The following is a 22,374-nucleotide window of genomic DNA, read 5'->3' as shown; positions in this document are numbered from 1 at the left end:
CTCATACCAGTGAAATTACAAATCATTCAGCCCCTCCCCAAATATGTATGTTATGTATATGAATATATGTATGTCTATGTCTGAAATGACAAGTTAGCCCTCTGCCTACCTTCAAGGCTCTTCTACCTTCTGGCTTCTGTCTGCCTCTCAAACCATATCTCTCAGCACTCCCTAGTGTCTTAGGGACTATCTGCTCTAGACAGGCTGATCTGTCTTCACTGTCCCCCATACATGTGCTTTGATTAATACTTTGTCCGCCACCCACAGTGCCCTCTCCCACAGTTTAGCTTATCTACACCTTACCTATTTGAGGTCTAGTTCAAGTCTTGCTATGATGCTTTCTCTGCTTGTTTCAGCCTATAATGATTAGTTTCTTCTTTGACTTCCTGTATTTAACACTCTTGTCCATACTGCTCACTTAGCATTTAATCACATTGCTTCAGAACATTTGTATTTTATGTGCATCTAACTTGTCTCCCCAGGTAGGTTGTAAACTCCTTGAAGGGTATGGGATCATTGTCTCTTTTATTGATATCTGTTAGGTTTTTTTTTACATCACCATATAGTTTCCCCAAGTATTCTTCCCCTTTCTCTTCCCAGAGAACCATTCCATATAACAAATAGTAATTTTTAAGATGAAGCAAAAGAAGAGGCAAAAAAAACTATAACTGATCAGTATATAGAAAAAGTCTAAAAATGTGTGCAGTGACACTTACAGATCTTCCATTTCTGCAAAGTGGCAGATCTACTTCTTTATGTCTCGTATAGCACTGAGCTGAGGGCTTGCTCATAGAGTGATAATTTTAGATGTTTCCTAGATGAATTAAAGGAATGAATAACTGTGTGTAGCTGATCTGAATTAAAGGGACCCCCTCCCCCCATCTGCCTTTACTTTTTCTTTTGTCTCTGTAATGTGGAGGTAGAAAAAGGAATATCTCAGGAGATTTTGAACAAGATTCCATCCCAGATTTCCCCTCTTTCCACTATTTCTCATTTTTTAGCTGTAAAAGAAAAGCTCTAATTGTGTGGAAATACTGTTTCTTAGCGTACATTCATTCTTTTCCAAAAAGCTTCCGTTTATGCGTAATGATGGGAAAGTTATAGTGGGGTGGGGGCTTACCTGTCTCCACTTCTTCAGTAGAGCAAATAGTGAAATGACAGCAGTAGGTATTTAGGGGTTCCTTTTGGAAGGAAAGTGTTCTGGGGAGTGTCACTTTCCCCATACTGCCCTGCAAGTGGGAGAAGTTTGCTTATCCTTGCATCAGCAAGCCTGGCCCACATCTGCATTGGCTCAACTCCAGCACACACATACTGCCAGTTTTTCTTAGTTTCTTGCAGCCAAGGAATTCTCAGCATCAAATGCCTTTCCAGTCACCAGAGCTAAGTTTTGCAAATCTAGTCTTCCTGGGATTAGAAGAATCCCTTTGGCATTCCCACATGATTACTTAAGAGTTTGTTGGTGCCCAAGTAAGGCTTAGTCTGCACTTATTATCACACAGGTGGTTTTAGTGTTTGCTTTTGAGTGGGCCCAAATGAGAAAATTTTCTGAGTGGCTTGAACCTACAGCTAAGCTGTTAGCCATTTTCATTCATTTTTGCTTAATTTTGTAGTATGGTTTTAGGCTTGCTTTTAGTAAAAAATATTGATAGGGTTCTGGAAAGTTTTGATAGAGACTTGTTGGTATTTTTAAATTTGCGAGTTTTCTACTTTTCATAGATGTTCTTTCTGTCCTTGCCTCCTCGAAAAGCCCTTGAAAAACTTAGGCCAGGATGAACAATCTTTCCTATTCAAAACCCTTGATTGCAAAGTAAATCTCTCTGGTACTGAGTTATTACTTCCTTCAAACAATGTGTAAGCCAAATGTATGTGGATGGAAAAAACTCAGTGTCTCTGTTTCAGGGGGCGGGGGAAGGGGACATACCAAGTTCCAGATATTTAAGAACAGCAGATCTTCCATAGTACTCTTTGGGTGGTCAGATGGGGAACTGTTTTCTGTATGGAACAGATTGAAAGCTTGACACTCTTACCTATTAATCTCAGTCATCTGGATTCAAGAATGGGGTCAAGATGGGGATTTTGGAAGCTTAGGGCCCTGGTCTTGGCTGATTCTGTTCTCTAAAACATCAAAAATTTCAGATTAACAGTTTTGGGATCCTGGTTCTAGACTGTTAAGAAGGTTCATTCCCACTCTTTCTTTCCTTACTTCATTAACATAATCCATTTTTGTGGGATTTTAAATTTTCTTAGTGTTGTGACCTTCTCTCTCCTCAAATACTATATTTTTCCCCATAGTTGGAGAAAATAAATGCATATGTAAGTTGCCCTCGGATATTGTTGTTTTTAACCAAAAGAGCCTTAAAGGAATATATTCCATAATGAAAAGATAAGTGTTGCCTCTCATAGGTAGTTGATCACAATGCAAAATTAGTTAACATTTCTATCACTGTTTTGTTTAGGGTGATATGAACTGGGGGAGAAGGGAAGCTGAACTGAATCACAAGAGTAAGTCTATGAAATATTTTAGGGGTGATGAGCAATTGTAAAATTGCTACATTTTGGTAAAACAATTCAGCTTGATAGTCCTGAATATATTTTCCTTTAAAAAGAGGTTAGTGAATTTAGCATTGTTGCAGTTTGGTAGACTGCTGACTAAAGTTATTTGGGGAAAGATGTGACCTACCTTTGGCACATCATGGTTACGAGCCCAGATCTCTTACATAAAGGAGCCTTTTTTCAGGAGATAAGAAATTGCTGATGTTTATCCTGTCTTGTGAATTCCAAAGCTGACTCCATCTGTTACTAGATGGGCATAGCAAAGGTGAATCATTGTTTGCTGTAACAAGGTATGTTTTCTGTCAGCCAGTCCTTTTCTGTCATAAGACTGTCATTGTAACAAACCCTTTTTTCTTTTCTTTTGTGTATGTATAGAGTATTTTTTAAAAATAAAATTTAATTTTTTATCAGCCAACAAAAATCTTTTCTCTCCACTGCTTCGTACCCCACTGAGAAAGAAGAAACAACAAAACCCTATTACAAACAGGGTCAGGCAACTCAAATCCCTACATTTCTCATGTCCAATACATACACACATAAATATGTATATGTGTGTGTATATATACATAACACATATGTGTATATCGGTGTATATGTATCTGTACTTTGAGTCCATCATTTCTCTGCCAGAAGGTAAGTAGCTTGTTTCATCATGAGCCCTCTAGAATCATGGTTGGTCATTGTGTTGATCAGAATTCCTAAATCTTTTGAAGTTCTTTGTCTTAATGATTATTGTTCTCATTTCATAAATTATTATCATTGTTCTGCTTACTTCGTTCTGTGTCAATTCATACAGGTCTTCTCATGTTTCTGTGAAACAATCCCCTTCATCATTTCTTATAGCACAACAGTATGATATCACATTCTTATACCATAACTTGTTTGGCCATTCCTCAGTTGATAGAGACCCCCTCAGTTTCTACTTCTTCGCTGCCACAAAAATATTGCTATAAGTATTTTTTCACATCCATGTTTCCATAGCTTTCTTTGACCTTTTTAGCATATAAATGACATAATAGTGGTATTGTTAAGTCAGAAGGTATGCACAATTTAATAACCTTTTGGGCAAGATTCCAGATTGCTTTCTTGAAAGGCCAAGCCAGTTCACAGTTTGTATAGAGTGACTATTAACTCCTTCTTTTCAGTTTTTCATCATTTCCTTAAGGACAAAGAATTTATTGACTGAATCAAGTTTTGAGTGGTACATAAAGCAATTAATTGATTTCTATTTTTGGAAAATGAGAAGTAGTTCATGATACTTCAGATTATCATCATCATCATTCATTTTATACCTCAAAGGAATATGATACTGTATTAAGGCCTATGAATTTTCCACAAGTTGTTAGATATAATTCATTTCCCCAGGGAGAGCTTGGGATAGCAATATTCAAGCATCCTACTTTTACTTACAGAGACCATAGCACAGTGCTGCTATCAGGAAGATCCTTCTTATATACTCCTTGATATATTATTTTATTTATTTATATATTATATATGAAACTATAATACATAAATACTTATGACAGATGATAAAGGAAGATAAGACATGTGCCATGATTAATGCAAAAGACAACTTTTGGAGCTTGAAACATTTTAAGAAAAGAAATTTGGGTTTTGTAAAGTTTATTTGGCTGATACCTACAGAAAGGGCCATGTCTGCTATTCCAAGCCAAACTATAGGAATCCTTGTCTTATGCTACCGTTGCCACTGGTGGGGAGCCTGGGTTTTGGCAAAGCTTATGTGACTTGAGCCTTAACTGAGGTGGAAATAAAAGGGCAAAATTTTGTAGTTGCCATGTAGAGCTTATAGCTGTTCTCTTTCCATGGATGAGAAAAATTGGATCCAGAAGAGAAAGCACAGAAATCTTTAAGATAATTACTATCTCAGAAGCAACACATAGTTTAAATTTAGTCTGTGTTTTTCTGGCCACTTGGAAGCTATGGTGGGACTTGCTGTACCTCTTGTAAGGCAAGTGAAGAAAGACATTGGCATCTTGTATGCGCTCAGTCTGTTTTTGAAATAGGAGCTCCCTGGGGAAGAGAGGACCTCAGAAGGCAGTGTACAGACGGAGCTCAGCTTTTAGGGTCTGGGTTGTGTAGACACTGTGGTGGAGATAATGTACTTTCTGATTTCCTCATGGCCATCCCTGTACCAGTACCAGTCCTTTGGAAGGCTGGGGTAGGGATGATAGCAGTGAAGGACTTGCTATGTTATCATAAGAATGTTGCATTTTTCTTAGAAATATGATGGGAGAAATTTTCGTGAAACTGTTGCTTAACTTTTTTTTTTTTTTAGGAGAAACAATGACTCAAGTTATTCTTTTCCAGAGACATAGCTTTTTGTAGATTTGGAAACTTTATTTAAGTTATATCTTGATTTTTCCTAAACTATGGAAACCTACTGAGACTAGAAGTAGCCCTTGACTTTTGTCATGTTGTAGACTTAAATTCTCCAGCAGAACGAGGGCTGGCAGCTACCTGGGCATCTTCAGTTTACAGCACATCCTCAGTGGTATTCTGCAGCAGCTGTCTGAAGTGTTTTTTTTTTAATGTACTTGAACTGATGTCATTTCCCTTTGGCAAATGGTTTGAAAGCTTTGCTGTGTCTGAGAGATGTCACGAGAAGGTGGGGGGGTGGGACAGCAGGGAAGGGGGAGTGAGGAGAGCAGGAGGGAGGGAGGGAGCCTGCTTGGTTGGTCCCAGTACTGTTTACTTAATATTCTTTGCTAAGGAAGTCCAGTTCAAATAGGATTGCAACCACAGTCTGCCTGCATTAGATGAGACATAGTTTGTTAAAGACTTTTAATTTTTAAGAGCCTTTTGTTCTTAAACCTAAGTGTGTGGACGATGCTGTTGCAGGATGCCTTTCCTTTGGGGTCTTAGACAGGTAATTCAATTGGTTTTGTGTTCTATGTTTGGGAATATAGTGAGGGAGGGAGCTTGTTATTGTTTTGGGTGGAAGAAATGTTTTAGAAAATGTCTTCCAGTTTGTGACAGGCCAGCTCCTACACAGCAAGTCCCAATCTTCCCTTCTTTCCCCTACTTGGTACTCACTTCTTTATAGTAACTCTCAAATCCACTCTAGTTATAGGCTGTTTTTAACTCTGCCATGTGCCACCTCTTTTTGATATAGCTCTGATAATGGTAGTCCTGCAGATCCCACCCAAAAAAAATAGACTATGACACTTTATGGGGAAAGGAGTTTGTGTGGTTGAGGGACACAAATTGGTAACAAGGCTGACAATGAAAGCCTTTTCTCCATTTTTATTTGACTAGCTACCAGAGACAGAATCACAGTATGCATTTTTAGAGGAGGTTCTCTGTGACAGTGTCCTTCTTTTGAAGTCCTAGGTTATGTATTGGTTCTTGTTTACAACTTGTAGTGATGGTACTGGAGCTTAGTGGACACAAACAGGTGTCAGGAAGGGTGATGTGGAAGTGGGCACAGAACACTCCCAGCACTGCCTTTCCAAGCAGGTGGTCCCCAGTTGCAGAGACCAGGAATGAATTGCTTTGTGAGTTGCTGTCTGAAGAAGCAGCCCAAAGTTGTAGCTGGTAACCTAGCAGGGAATGAGCAACTAACTGGCTGCTGCTGCCAAAAATTTGTCCAAGGGCTTTCTGAGAGTTAGAATCCAGTGCAGGCCACCTCCCCTCCCCTCCTCACTCCCCTTTAGTCTGAGAAGCATGGCTTATAGGAATGCGTAACTCTAACCATGCACAGAACTATGAAGGGCAGGTCGGAACTGGACTTACAACTTGAGCTGTGTTCTTACGCTTGCCTGAGATAAGGAATATCCACAGAAAGGCAGAGCAGTAGGAACAAACCAGATGAGTTTCAGAGTGAGGCAGTAAGGTTGGTTGGGTTTAATCTTTCTAAAAAAAAAAGTGTTGTTCATACAGGTGTTGATTGGATTACCTTTAGTTCTTTATGGTTTTCATGAGAAAGAATAAATTTTTGAGAAGCTTGAAATATGCTGCTGATATTGTTTTTAATTCTTGGTAGTGTTCCCTCTGTGGCAGCCAACAGGCAAGTGGTGGTGTTGGCACTCTTCTGTACTCTCCAAAATAAAAATATGCTTCTTTTTTTTTTATTTTTTATTTTGGAGGGGGGAAGGCAGGGCAATTGAGGTTAAGTGACTTGCCCAAGGTCACACAACTAGTATGTGTGTCAAGTGTCTGAGGCCAAATTTGAACTCAGGTCCTCCTGACTCCAGGGGCGGTGCTCTATTCACTGCGCCACCTAGCTGCCCCAAGATGCCTCTTTTTTTAAATCTCCAAGGGAGAGCAGAGAGCAGTGCTGAGAATAGAATATAGGTGGCCCAAGCTTTGTCCAGTCCACAGCAGATGAAACCCCAGAGTACTTTTTCTGATAGCCAGTGTGTTTAGGACACAAGTAAGTGTACAAAGACAACATGATAAGGGCTGCTTCCTTTAGAGAGAGCAGGGAGGCTAGTGGTCTAAAGCCTGCAGCCAGGTCAGGGAGATCTTGTGTTTTGTGACTTTTATGAAAACCATTTGCTATCAAGTCTTATAACTTCTTCTGAAGTTCAAGATAACTGTACAGAGAGTTAACTTATATCAGCCGGCCCTGGTGGCCAGGGGCTAGTAGGGAATTGATGATAAGTTCTAGGAATGGCAGTATATATATGGAAGTTATTCCTAGTTTGTGAACTTGGCTTCAGATGAGACTTTGATTATCTCCATGTAAAATCTAGGATCTTAGCTTTTTGGAAGAACAAAATTGAGAAACAGGTTCAATTCAGCACACATCTTGTTATTGAGAATGTTTTATTTTTGACATAAATGTGAAGGAAAGCTGCCACTTAATGATTCAAAGTAGTTAAAGGTCAGATCAGTATTAGATTTCTCAGGGGCAGGACAGTACCTTGCCTTCCTCTCTGTTAATAGACTTTATGGACTGAAAGAAATAGAAAATTACTAAGGATAATCTATCTAACATATGTCCTGTAGGTTCAGAATGTGTAAGGAGGAATGGACACAAAACTTTTCTTCAAAGAGAGTCTGATATTCCATCAAATTTGAATCTAGGCCTCCTCCTGGGACTTGGGTTGGCAATCCATAAGGCTAGCTAAAGACTGGTTCTTCACTATGAACCTCATTCAGTAAATATTTATTAATTGTTTGCTATGTGTAGAGCCCTATGATAGGTGCTGTAGGATATGCAAAAATGATCAAGGCATGGTTTTTGCCCTCAAGGAATTTACCATCCTGTACTGTCTAGACAAGACACATACCAGTTTGGGTAGAAGAAACGTTTTAGAAAATCTCTCATTTTGTCACAGGCCAGTTCCCACATAACAATTCCCACTCTTCCCTTCTTTCCCCTATTTGGCATTTAGTTCCTTATCTTAACCCTCAAATCCACCCTAATCAGAAAAAGACACTCTTTGTACTTGTTTCCCTTGCAACTAGCACATAGTAGGTGCTTAATAAATGCTTGTTTGACAAAAGAGTCAGAGGCAAACAACTATGAGATTTAGTGGAAGGAGAGATCACTTCCAGCTGGGAGAATCAAGAAGGTCCTTATGGAGGAGATGGGATTTGCATCATGACATTTATATCAGTTATTTTTGTATTTTTGTTGTGTAGTGGCCCAGTTAAGTGAGTTTCTGTTGATAGAATACTGGTTCAGCAAGATAGAATATCTTACACAGCTCACCTGTGAAATGTTTCCTTTCACAGTGAAACTACCCCTCCCCTGCCAAAGTACCCAGGTTGTTCACAATAGCCGATTTTCTGAGGCTAGAGGCAAATAGGCAGTTAAGAGTCAAGGAAGAACCAGGGAAGGTTGGCTATCATTGTCTGGGGAGTAACCTTCTCAAGGAGAAGACATATTATTATATGCCTTTATCATAAAGAGGACATGGGACATTTTTTGTGTCTGAAAAGATGTCTCCTTATGATTTGCTGCCCTTTTGGTCTATTTCTCATTGATGACCAGACTGATGCTAATTGGTGATCAGGGCAGCAGATCATTGTAGATCATAAGTGGGCAAACTACAGGCTTAGAGTGTGTGTATACCTTTTAAATTTTTAAATTAAAAAAATTTTTAAATGTTTTCACATTTTTAAATGCAATAGAAATTTGATTTAAAAAAGTAAAAACCATTCTTAGCTTGCCTGTTGGTCAAAAACTGACAGGGGCCCAGTCTTTTGGGCAGGGTGTAGTTCGCTGATTCCTGTTCTCCATCAGAGGTGTCAGTCATATTCCGAGGCCTGCAAAACTGAGTGTGGCCCTGAACCAGATTAAAAAGTAATTGGGAAGTGTTTATCAAAATAAATAAAACCATGATACAACACAGATAATATTAATTTGTGGTTTCCTAAGTCAGTATGTGGCTTCAGAGATCCATTTCTATATGAGTTAGACACCCCTACTCTAGATCATCAGAAAAGTCTGATAATAACTATGGTTGTCCACATGTCCAGAAAGGGGCAATCTTCTTTCTAAGAATAAAAGGAAGAAATGAAGTATGCTGTACAAACATTCTTGTTTTATGGAAGAGGAAACAGGACAGGAGAGTGGTACATTAGAAGGAGAGCACCAGATTTGGAGTTAGAGGGCTAGAGTTTGAATTCTGTCTTTTTGCCTAGGACAAGTCAGTGAAGTTTTTGGGCCTTACTTTTCTTGTCTGTAAATTGAAGGAATTGGACTAGGTAGCTTCTAAGGTCCATTCCAACTCTAAAACTATGCTTCTGTGAAACTAGGTAAAGTTGCTTCTTCAGAACTGCACAAGGAGGAGATGGATATGGAATCAGGTATCCTAACTTCATCTATCACTTTCTCCTATATCTGTTATCTCAGTGCCTATGTTATAACCTTTACACCAGGAGAATTCCCTGGACCAAACATGGTGGCATTTGCCTGTAATCTCTCCTATTGGGAGCCAGAAGATGTTGAGCTTGAGGGTTCTGACCTACAGTAGGCTGAGTGGATGAGGTGTCTGTGCTGTCTGGTACTAATACAGGAAGCTCCTAGGAGCAGAGGCCCACCAGGTTGCCTAAGGAGGGCAAAACCAGTCCAGGCCAGAACTCCAGATAAGTAGTGGGATTGGGACAGTGAATGGCCACTATACTTCCAGCCTGGGGTAGATAAGACATGGTCTCAAAACCAAAAAAGAGAATAAACTGGCTTCTGTCATGCTTCCCCCCCTCCACCCCCTTTTTATTCCCCTGAGCCAATGTGGAGTGCCGAGCATCAGATTGTGGATGTTGTGACCCTGTTGGGCATTCTGTTTTCCTTCACAATTCTTTCCTCCAGGTAGGACACAAGGGAAATGAGAGCCTCGCTTGGAGAGGACTTGTAATGCAAACAGACAACAAAGAGGATGTTATTTGCTCTACCAAAGATTAAAGCCCAAATCTTGGGTTGAATTTTTTTTTAAGTCCTGTAAGTAACACAACTTTAGAAAACATATAGATTCTTTTCTTCCTCCTTCTTTTAAAAATAAAAAGGAGAGACAGAGATTCAGATCCAAGTCCATTTGGATAATATATGTGAGTTCTTGAACTCCAACCATGTCTGCTGAAAGAAGTTATTTCAGAGGCCCAAGTCTTGTTTTTCATCACATTCCTGTTATCAGAGTAAAGAGAACTCAGTTGACTGAAGAGTAACTCAGTGGATAGGAGGAATGTAACTGCTGATTTTGAAACTTTAATCCTGGATGGAGCCAAAGAAAACAATTACTTCCTCCAGCAATAGTCCATACATACCCCTCTCCTCTCCCTTTCCTTGGGGAGGTAAATACCTATCACTAAAATATAACAATTTTGCCCTAGTTTTTAAACTAATGCTACATTAAAAACTCTTTCCCTCATTCTTTGGTTCACAGATAACAATGTTACCAACCCTCCTGCTCTTCCTCCTCAGTGTGTTCCCAGCCTTTCTTGACTTTCTGTTTAGATTTAGGAGTATTAAATTAAAATGGGACCTACTGTGTTGCTAGCTGCCTTTGTGGCTTGCTGTGTTGGGCCCAGCCAGCATGGAACCCTGAATTCCATAAAGTGTCTTAGCTTCTTGTGGCTTGATTTAGTGATTTGAACCCGGAAATTGAATGTCTCCCAATCCTGAACCATCCTCCCCTCCCCCCCCCATAGGAACAAAGTAGAGCTGCAATAGGAGTTGTTTACATTTGTCCCTAGCCAAAGAGAGACACTTTCAAGGATGTCAGAAGTATCAAGTGGAGGGAAAATATGGATAGGGCACCTTTAATTCAATTCAACAAACATTTACCAAGTGCTTTTTGGGTTTGAGGCACTGGGCCAACATGTATACTTTGCTAGTTTTAGGCATCAGTAGTTTCATCGATGTGGATGCTCCCATCACTGGTAGCATTGATGTGCACAGATAAGTAATATGTGTTAGGTGTGATGCAGAAAAAAAAAAGATACAAAATACTGTAGGTAACTTTGAGGAAATAAGCCAATTCCTTTGTAGAAAAATAGCCTAGGACCTGCTTGGGCTGGGAATTTTACATAAATTTCTTCCCTCAGGATTCAGTACAGTAGAAACAGCTCTTTTGCCATTCAAGCCTCTCCCTATTGGATGTCATTAGATTTACATGTGCTTTAAATGAGCCTACCCCAGAACAGGGCCTCCAGGCTCAAAGTCCTGTTATTAAGCATTGAACAGTTTGTCATGTGGTTCTCAGTTAGAGTTTGGAGATCATAGTTTAGCCACTAGCCTGTAGTACTTTGAAAGCTTCTAGAACTTCCACTAACGGGTATGCCTAAAATAGGGACTGTCACTAAAACTAGGCAGATTTCCGAACAGAATTTGTCTGCTTTGTCTTAGGAGGTTCTAAGCTTTAGGAAACAGGCTTGTGATTTGCCTGGTTCTTAACAAGCTTGCCATGCAGTGTTTGGGACATTTAATGTTACAGTCAGAGAGTTAACTGCTATAAAAACAAGGTACAAATGGAATACTGTAGATAGGAAGGAAGGAATCATAGCCTAGGAGAATCAGGGAAGGCCTTGTGAAAGACATTACACTTCAATCAAAACGTTATTCTCAGTTGCAACTAAAGCAACTGATAAACCAAACTAAAATCACAATAGATGCAGCCCAGATTCGAGTCTTGCTTCAGTTTGTAATATGTGGTTAGGAAGCATGAGCTATTTTAAGGAGAATTAAACTGTTGGATCCTATTGTGTGGTGTTACTTCATTATCAATCAATAATCCTGAGTTCCTTTCAAATGTGCAGCCCTGGGCTGGATAACACTGCGGCAGCAACTGAGAAGGGGGTTATCCTTGTCCTTGAGGAGCTCCCATTCTGTTGGGGAGGGCACAAAACAGACACAAAATAATTAAGGAATGGTGTAAGACAAGACATAATTAAATGTTAAAATGTGTGGTATTGACTTAAGTGTTATTGAAGTTCAGAGAAAAGTGATCTTGGTCAGTGATGACTAGAACAGAAAGTTGGATGAACAGGAATCTGTACTATATGGGGAGAATGAGTCAAGGGCTGGAAGGAAAAAGGGCTGAAGTGCTTTCATAAGTGGAAAACAGGTCTCTGATGGAAGTCAGGGTGTGCTTTCTACTGTCATTCCAAGCAATGTGTTTGTCTGCTTGCCTCTGTATTTATAAGCAGCTCAGTGGTTTGGAATTTTAACTCCTAAACTGCTCCCTCAACTAATGGCCATCAATTTAGGACTTATCCTGTTGGAAATAGTTGGCGGGCAGTCACTTTGCCAGCAGGTAGATCAGACATAGCATTTCTGGAATAGAAATTGTCATTTCCCTCTCACTGGACTTTCTCTTAGGAACTCTTAAGCAGCAATTCTTGACAATGGTGCCAAGTTTCTGTTGTACTTCATGCTTAATGTAACTCACCTTCTCTAGCAAGGGAAGTAAATACCTCCTCCAAATAATCTGAAATCTGTTTTAGACTTGCAAAGTGCCAAGATTTATAGTTAGGCACTTTCCCCCCTTTGATTAATGTCATTAGTGTCTGATGAAGAGAGAGCTTCTAGTTTCTAAAGTCTGTCCATTTATCCTCTACCAGCTTGCATGAAAGACATTTTGAATGTGCTTGTCTCTCTATAAAACAGAAGTAAACAGTTTTATAGGACCATAGGTTTAGAGCTAGAAGGGACCTTAGAGGCTATTGAATCAAACCCTTTCATTTCACAGATGGGGAAACTGAGGCACAGAGGGGTTAAATGATTTGCTTCTGTCTTAAGGCAGGATTTGAACCCAGGTCCTTCTGACTTCAAGTTTAACACTCTGTCTATTATTTCATACTGCTTTCTTGAATTAGTCTGAAATTTTTATTAACCATAAATCCAGTGCTGTCTACTACTCTGCACTGCTTTCTTGAACTGGTCTGAAATTTTTATTGACCATAAATCTGGTGCTGGTCTCCAGACAGACATCTAGTATACACTAGAGAGAAGGATGTTGAATACTGATCTTTTGGCCCCAAACAAAGCTGCTGAAGTGGAATAGTATTTCTAAGGAGTAGGCTTAAATGAAAAATTACCCTTAAAAGCAAGGTCTTAGAGGATACTACCTTCATTACAATGTGGTATGTAAAATGGTATTGTTTAAAATTTTATTAAAATAAACTTGCATTATTTCTTAGTATTTCTTAGCTCCTTAAAATGTGCTTCTATGTTGTTTTTTTTTTTTTTTTACCAAGTGTCCTTTAAAAAGTACAATAAAATCTCAGTTAACTGAAATACTGTTGATAATGATTCATTCTTACATAGAAGGTTTTTGTTTGTTTTGTTTGGAGGCAATTGGAGTTAAATGACTTGCCCAGAGTCACATAGCTAGTAAGTGTTTGAGGCCAGATTTGAACTCAGGTTCTATCCAGTGCACCACTTAGCTGCCCTTATGTAGAGTTTTAAGGGTGACAAAGTACTTCCCTCAGAATAGCCTCGTGAGTTAAAGTAATTACTCTCAATTTTCCAGTAAGGAAAAGAGAGATATAACTTAAGTGATATGCTCAGAATCAGCACCTAGCATGGTTCTGTATTAGAACTGGAATTTGAATTCAGTTTTCTTGACCCCAAGTCTCTTTCCACTGTACTACACTGCTTCTCAAGGTACCATACTTTAGAGGAAAGAATTGTAACTAGGATGTAGAAGACCTGAGTTGTAGTCCTAATGTTTTCACTAACTTAGTGTTTGACTATAGGCAAATCTTTTAATTTCTTAGAACTTCAGCTTCATCATCTGTTAAATCAGGTAATAATTATCTTGACTACCTATTTCACAGGGTTGTTTTAAGGATCAGATGATATCTCTATGAAAACTTCAAAAAGCAACTAGTGTTACACAGATGTTGGAGATGACACACTTTTGAAGGAGTGCAGAGATCTTTTCTCATGATATCAGAAAGAAGGAACTATTCCTAATATTTGGAAAAATTGAAGACCTTAGTACCAAAAAAAGGGGACTAAAAAAGTATCAGTAATTACCAACCCATGCACTTAACTTTCCCATCTCTACAAAATCTTTATTAGAATGATCTACACACATATTGAGAGCATCTTTGAAGATATGGAATGAGAACATGAAAGTTTTCACAAATTTTGCTTTATAGTGGGCCATAGCCTTATAGTCACACAGGTGACTGAAATATATAGAGAATACAAAATCCTATATTCATGAACTATAAGAATATTTGATTCGATACAGCAGAATGCCCCCTTAAAGGCTGTCTTCCAACAATTTCTTTTACTTATATATGTCAGATTCATAAAGGTTCCTTAAAAGTTTTAACAGTAGAAATAACTTTGTTCAACTATCCTCTGATTACTAATATCAGAAGCCATAAACGGAGATATATGCTCGATAAAGTTGTTTGTCACTCTTACGGAGGATTTCTGGTACAGAATCCAATTGTAGAAGCATTCCTGATCGATGGTAAGGCCCCCCCCAGATGCTCCTCTTTGTATATAACATTGTGCTTATTACCTCAAATACTGTGGATGAGATTCAGAATCACTTAATAGAATTCCAGATTTTATCCATGTAGGAAAAACCAAGTGGATGAAGAATGTGTGTATTGTTCAGAATAGGATGTTAAGCTGGATGGATGGACTAAAAAAATAGTCCATCAATACCTATATCTTTGACAGGTACCATGAATAGACAATGAACTGGGACCAGAAATGAATAGGGGAGGAGAGTGGACTGAATTACCTTTGGAAATTGAAGGGTGATTTTAATGACCCCGCACTTCTTCCTGAAACAAAAGCTCACCTTTAATGACAGTACCATTCTGTTGATGCTGTGTGCCCAGTTGTAAGTGGTATAACATTAATCTCCAAAGGATTAAAGTTGTGAGTCACCTAAGGGTGGTATAGAGGCACATGATGGGCACAAGTGGGCTGCGATGTAAAGGCTGACATCAGAGAGATGGTTGACTAGAAAATAATTGAGATTGTGGAACAAGAGTGAGGGATGAGAAATAGCCTATGTAGTACATTCACGCAGTGACAAAAGAAGAAGGCCCTAAACATACCCCTTTAGAGGAGCCTAGAGAACTCAAGAACCATACAAAGACACATGCTGGATGAGAAACTGGGGGTGGATTGTCAGACACTAAACATTTATTAGGCATCTGCTATGTGTCAGGCACTGTGCTAAGCACTGGGGATACAAAGAGTCAAGACAGTCCCTGCCTTCAAGGAATTTATAATCTAATGGGGGAGACAGCAAGCAAACAAATATGTACAAATAAGCTATGTACAAGATAAATTGGAAATAATTATTAGAAGGCACTAGAATTGAGAGGGGTTGAGAAAGCCATCCTTTAGAAGATGAGATTTTAGTTGGCACTTAAAGGAAGCCAGTAGACAGATGAAAAGGGAGAGCATTCCAGGCATGGAGGACAGCCAATGAAAATGCCCAGAGCCGAGAGATGGAGAGTCTTTTTTGTAGAACAGCAAGGAAGCCAGCGTCACTGGAATTGAGTATTTATACAGGGTGTTCCTAAAGTCTGGATACATAGGCAAAAATGCCCATTTTCAAGAAATGAAATGAATTAAATTTTCAACAACATTTTATTTAATTGGAATATTAATGAATAATGTCTTCCAATTCATTTGTGATGCAACAGTTGATGCACTTTGCAAGATTCACATGAACTCGATGCAATAACTCTACATTGCCGTCAGTTGCCTATGTGTTGGGTCCAGACTTTAGGAACACCCTGTACATCGTGATCTATATTGTTCAAGGGAGAACCCCACAATGATGATTACCAAGCCAGTGAAGTACTGAATAATGTTACAAACATTTTCAACTGGGATTCTCAATGAGAATGGTTTTTTTGTTCTTGACTTAGAAAAAAGAGGCAAATAATAAGCCTATTCAAAACAAAACACCAAAATCAAGATCCAGATGTGTCCTGAAGATCATATATACATTTAGTCCAGTTTCCTTCATCTGCATGATGTTCTGCATCATAATCAGAATGGTCACCTAGAGATCCTGCTGTTTCCTGAATCATCAAATGAAAGAGGGAATTGCATTCAGTAGTCTTGTACTAACCACAGCACAAAAACACTCTTTAGAAAATAAAAGAACAAAAATGAGTTTCTTAGATTATAAGCAACTTGTTCACAGGATCAGCATTGAGCATAGTAGTATAATGAATATTTGATTGTTTTTACTCCTCAAAGTTTTTTTTCATTAAATATTGTGATTATTGGAGTGTTACATTATTTGCCAAAATGCATTCCTCATCTGTGCCCCTTATTTGAGTTCCTATAGGCAGTTTTCCTATTTTTTTCTCCACTTCACAAATTATATTTATTTCATCTTTACTGTGGAGAAAAAAGGCTAAATGACTATTATAGATTTCTACTGAAATGAAATTTGACCATTACCTTTTTAAGTTCTTGTGTTAGAAATTGGGAGGTAAGGGGGAAAAACCCATAAGCTATGCTACTTAGTTTTAGAGTGTGGGAGGGACAGAGTGTGTGAAAACTGAAGAAGAGTAGGTCTGGATAGGATTGGGCAAAGTACACACTGATGGCCATGTTAACAGCTCCTTGCTGCTCTCTACTGTGCCGAAGTGCCAGCCCCTCCCAACATGCCACCTACTTTTTTAGGCCTCACCTCAAGTGATTAGCCCCTGCCAAATGTGCCAGTCTGCTTGGTGGATTTCTTATGGGACAGAAGTGGCTAAAGATGAGGAAAGTTGGGCTTTTTCACTGGCAGCCAAAACAATGAAAGTGAAATGTTAACCCACATAGAGCATAGGCATGTGATCAGACACCAACTGCCACTCTCTTTGCAGCTGCATATAAGACAGACCTGCAGGCCTAGCAAAAGCCTACATTTTGTTAGGCTACTAAGATCAAGGAACATACGAATGAGAACTTACTCATCAGCTAGAACTTATTTTAATCCTCATTTTATAGAGAAGAAACCTGATGCCTGGAGAGGTGCTGTGATTTGCCCAAAGGTTTCCACCTAGACCACTGACCTCTCCATTACATATGACGACCCCATGAAAGCACTTAATTTTAACTTTTGTGTAATTGATTAGAAGAACCTTGTTGACAGCTGTTATAGAATCAGAGATTTAGAGCTAGAAGGGACCTGAAGACCTCATCCAGATTACAGAGAAGGAATCTGAAGCCAACATCACATAGGTAGTAAGTTACCTGAGGTGGTATTTGAAATCGGTTGAATTGTATTTCCTGTTGCCTTACATCATTGGTTAAGTGTTCACAGTTTCCTTTTGCCAAATTCAGCTTAATGAGAAAGGCTTCATGCTTGCTCTGCAGTTCAGCTTATTATGGTGGAGTTTTGGTTAATAATAATTCACATTTATAAAGCACATTAAAATTGACAGAGCATTTTCCTTACAACTTTGTGAGGCAGTACAAGTATTATTAGCTCCAGTTTTCTGCACCTTAGAAAACTTAGCTCCAGATGATAATCATTGACATATACAAAGGTTTAAGCTTTACAAATATTATCTTATCCCATGCAATTTAAATACTTCACTGCTCTACAATATTTCTGGGCTGCTAATTTTGCTTCTCCTCCATGACATAGGAGGCCAAATCATATGCTGCCTCTTCACTCTTACCCCCTGGACTGCCATGCGTTTCTCTACAACATTGCGAAGTATATATTATGTATATTATTAGCACATTTTAAAATGAGGATAGCATAAGAGCTAGGACTTGAATTCAGGTCTTCTGACTGGCAAGACTGCCCTCTTTCTACTATACTATGACTGTTGGCAGTATACTAAAAAAGTCTAACCACTTAGCAGAGAAGATGAAGTTCGAATTAGTCAATGAAGAAATATTTGAGGACCTACTTTGTGCCCAGCTCTCTACTAAGTATTCTAAGAGAGTAGGAATCCAGAAATGGACTCCCATTCTTGGAGGACAGGTAAAACACACAGGAAACACTTATAGAGCGCCTTGGTATTCATGAGCAGGTCAAAACATCACCCTTGTGATGGCAGGGCTCTTAGAGAACAAAGGTCAAACAACAAATTGTATGAAACAGGTTAAGTGCAAATTAAAGAAAGGTGAATACCTAGAATAATAAGGAATGCTTCATGGAGGCAGTGAGACTTACTCTGGGCTTTGAAGGAGAAATGACATTAATAATTGACATTTACCTTACTCTTTAAGGTTTGTAAAGCACTTTATGTACACTTTAGATTGCTGGAAAAGTGGGAGAAGGACATTGTAGACAAGGAATAAATCAGAAATGTTTGAGAGGAAAGTAAAGAAATGAAGTCTGTTTAGAAGATTGGAAGATGAGGTTGGATAAGGTGGGGCCAAACTAAGGAGGGCCTTGAAATCCAGACAGAGAAGTTTCAGCTTGATTCAGGCAGCAGTAGGGAACCATTTTAGACTCTTGAACAAGGGAGTGAAATAAAACTAATGTTTTGGGAAGGTCTGTCTATTATATTAGTAAGATTAGTAAGTTCAGAGGCTTAGCTTTCATGTAGATGAGTAAAAGAAAGACTCATTAATAGGACTTACAGAGGGAACCGGAAAAGGGGCTTCTTAATGGATGTCGCGTCTAATTTTAAACATGCTGATTAATGACTTGAGTCTGGCACCATAGAGACTGCTTGATACAGTGGATGGAGAGCTAGCCCCTCCACTTTGATAGATTGGCTTTGTGAGTGGGTAAGTCCCTTAACCTCTCAAGTGATCTAGCCCAGAGATATCAAATACATAGGCCACAACACTACTTATCCAGATTAAAATGCAATTGGCAAATATTTAACAGAAAAAAATAAAAATGCAGCAGCTAGGTGGCAAAGTGAGTAGAGCACCAGCCATGAAATCAGGAGGACCTGAGTTCAAATCCAGCCTCAGACACTTGACATACTTCCTATCTGTGTGACCTTGGGCAAATCACTTAACCCCAGTTGCCCTGCCTTCCCCCCTCCAAAAAAAAATTAAAATTAAAATACAGTGGACTATAGATAATGTTAATATGTAGTTTTCTGAGTCAGGATGCAGACTGCAGGGTTTAATGACCCCTGTTTTTATTTGAGTTTGACACCACTGATCTAGGCAATTCTTTAAGACTATAAGTTGTAAAGTAGGTACCCACATGCATCATCTGTCAAGGAAGTTCCTTACCAGGAGCCAGTGGAATCACAGGTACAGTCTCTATCCTGGACTTTGAGTAGGCTGAGCACTTAGTAGGTAGTCAGTGAACACTCATTCTTTTCGTAAATCTAAAAAGTCAGGAAGACATAAAACTTATGTGTTGGGGGAAGAAACTAAGTTCAATTTTTCCAGCTTTGATGTTAAAATTTATGTTTTTTGTTTTAACACAAAAGAATCCCCCCAAAACTGGTCTTAAAGTTCATTTCCTAAAAACAGTTCATTGATCATTAACAGAATATTAATGCTTTCATTAAGAAAGGACCTTAAAGATCAGGCCACTCCAACTTTGGTTATTTCATGTTACTTTGTACATCCTTTTGTACTTGTCATATTTGCACAGCAGAATGTAAGTGCTTTGAGGGTAAACATGTTTCACTTGTGTCCTTATATTTCCAGCACGTGCATATAGTACCTTGAATATTGTGGGGCACTCTATACATGTTTCTTCCAATTGTATTGAACTGGGTGAGAAGGACTGAGAAACCAAGATGAGGGGCTTGTCTTAAAGGAAAATAGTTTTCCTTTTGAAGTTCCACAGATATTTCCAGGGTGAATTGAAAACTACTAAGTATTTAAAAATTAATTTAGATTTCCTACTTAAATATATGCTTTGAATTTTATTTTATTTTATTTTTTTTGGAGGAGGGAAGGCAGGGCAATTGGGGTTAAGTGACTTGCCCAAGGTCACATAGATAGGAAGTGTGTCAGGTGTCTGAGACTGGATTTGAACTCAGGTCCTCCTGACTCCAGGGCTGGTGCTCTGTTCACTATGCCACCTAGCTGCCCCCATGCGTTGAATTTTAAAACTGGGAAACTGGAGGCTGCCATTTTGGCCTAAGTGCTCATGAATACCTAAGTGCTCTATAAGTGTTTCCTGTGTGTTTTACCTGTCCTCCAAGAATGGGAGTCCATTTCTGGATTCCTACTCTCTTAGAATACTTAGTAGAGAGCTGGGCACAAAGTAGGTCCTCAAATATTTCTTCATTGACTAATTCTAACTTCATCTTCTCTGCTAAGTGGTAAGACTTTTTTAGTATACTGCCAACAGTCATAGTATAGTAGAAAGAGGGCAGTCTTGCCAGTCAGAAGACCTGAATTCAAGTCCTAGCTCTTATGCTATCCTCATTTTAAAATGTGCTAATAATATACATAATATATACTTCGCAATGTTGTAGAGAAACGCATGGCAGTCCAGGGGGTAAGAGTGAAGAGGCAGCATATGATTTGGCCTCCTATGTCATGGAGGAGAAGCAAAATTAGCAGCCCAGAAATATTGTAGAGCAGTGAAGTATTTAAATTGCATGGGATAAGATAATATTTGTAAAGCTTAAACCTTTGTATATGTCAATGATTATCATCTGGAGCTAAGTTTTCTAAGGTGCAGAAAACTGGAGCTAATAATACTTGTACTGCCTCACAAAGTTGTAAGGAAAATGCTCTGTCAATTTTAATGTGCTTTATAAATGTGAATTATTATTAACCAAAACTCCACCATAATAAGCTGAACTGCAGAGCAAGCATGAAGCCTTTCTCGTTAAGCTGAATTTGGCAAAAGGAAACTGTGAACACTTAACCAATGATGTAAGGCAACAGGAAATACAATTCAACCGATTTCAAATACCACCTCAGGTAACTTACTACCTATGTGATGTTGGCTTCAGATTCCTTCTCTGTAATCTGGATGAGGTCTTCAGGTCCCTTCTAGCTCTAAATCTCTGATTCCATAACAGCTGTTAACAAGGTTCTTCTAATCAATCACACAAAAGTTAAAATTAAGTGCTTTCATGGGGTCATCATATGTAATGGAGAGGTCAGTGGTCTTACTTTCGATGTCTCTTATTGCTTCCTCCCTTAAGGGAGAACCAGAGATGTTTCTTTGAATGTTATCTATATTAATCTACCAGGCAGTTGATCTCTTGATTCTGCTTCCTTCCTCCCTTTCTCCCTTCCAATAAACAAAAAATAACAGTTTGATACTAACATTGGCCCTTTTATTTGACATCAGTTTTGTTGTTTTTCCATGTTAACTTTGGTTTTTTTTTTATCCCTTATGCCTAGTACATAATATATGCTTAATAAAATCTTATTTTTTAAAAAAAATATTTTATAATTAAGATACAAGTTTTCTTTCCCTCTTGCTTCCTAAATTAGACGAAAAAAAAAAGATGAAGAAAACCCTCATAACAAATATGCATAGTTAAGCAAAACATTCACACATTATCTGTGTCCAAAAATGTATGTCTCATTATGCATCTTGAATCTATCATGTTTATGTTGGGAGGTGGGTAGTATAGATCATTACTAGTCCTCTGCAACCATGTTTGGTCATTGCATTAATGAGAATTTTAAAGTTTCTCAAAGCAGTTTTCTTTATAATGTCATTGTTATTGTATATATTGTTCTCTTGATTTTGCTCACTTAACTCCGCATGAGTTCATGTAAACGTTCTCAACTTTCCCTAGACACATCCATTTCTTCATTTTGTCCAATACAGCAGTATTCCATTACATTCAGCTACCATAATTTGTTCAGTCATTCTCTAAGTGATGGCCACTTCTTTAGTTTCTAGTTGTTTGCCATTACAGAGGGCTACTATAAACATTTTTATATCTATGGATCCTTTCCCCATAAATGTGTGTTGATTGGTTCTGTATTGTTTTCTTGACTCTCAACATTCAGACAAGTCTTTCCAGGTTTCTTCTGAATCCTCATATTCACTATCTATAGTGTAGTAATATTCAGTTTACCTTCATGTGCTACAATTTGACCATTCTCCAGTCATTGGCAACATATTTTGTTTTCATCTTTTTGTTGTTATAAATAATGCTGCTATGAACATTATGTGTGTATGTATACATGTATGTATGTATTTTCTTGCTGTCAGTAATCTCTTTGGCATATCATCTTAGTATTAAAATCCCTGTGTCAAAAAGGTAGAACAATTTAGTAAAATTTTTTGCAGAATTACAAATAATTTTCCTGGACAATCAAACCAACTCTCAGCAATGGATTAGTTTTCCTGCCTTCCTATAGCCTCCCCTCCAACAATGAGTTTTCCCATGTCTTAGCATCTCTGTTGGTTTAGATGTGAAGTAATATTCAAGGTTTTTATTATTATTATTATTATTTTTAAATCATTTATTTATTTAATATTTTTCAGCACTAATTTTCACAAGAGTTTG

The 22,374-nt window shown here is 38.4% G+C and overlaps 1 protein-coding gene across 2 annotated transcripts in view; it reads left to right on the top strand.

The window, feature by feature from the left end:
* WBP1L (WW domain binding protein 1 like) overlaps window positions 1-22,374 on the top strand; it is a 66,991-nt gene that overhangs the window by 12,921 nt on the left and 31,696 nt on the right. Inside the window, exon 1 of one of the 2 annotated variants that reach the window (XM_036735075.1) lies at window positions 5,212-5,440. The exons of the other annotated variant lie outside the window; for it this stretch is intronic. Within the exon in view, the coding sequence (XP_036590970.1) occupies window positions 5,414-5,440 (27 nt within the window). The 5' untranslated portion in view covers window positions 5,212-5,413. Of the gene's footprint in view, window positions 1-5,211; window positions 5,441-22,374 lie in introns of those variants that run through there. 2 annotated transcript variants of the gene reach the window in all.

This window comes from Trichosurus vulpecula, chromosome 8, assembly GCF_011100635.1.
Source record: "Trichosurus vulpecula isolate mTriVul1 chromosome 8, mTriVul1.pri, whole genome shotgun sequence".
In the NCBI taxonomy this organism is placed as follows: domain Eukaryota; kingdom Metazoa; phylum Chordata; class Mammalia; order Diprotodontia; family Phalangeridae; genus Trichosurus; species Trichosurus vulpecula.
This window is presented reverse-complemented; position numbering and strand designations above follow the sequence as displayed.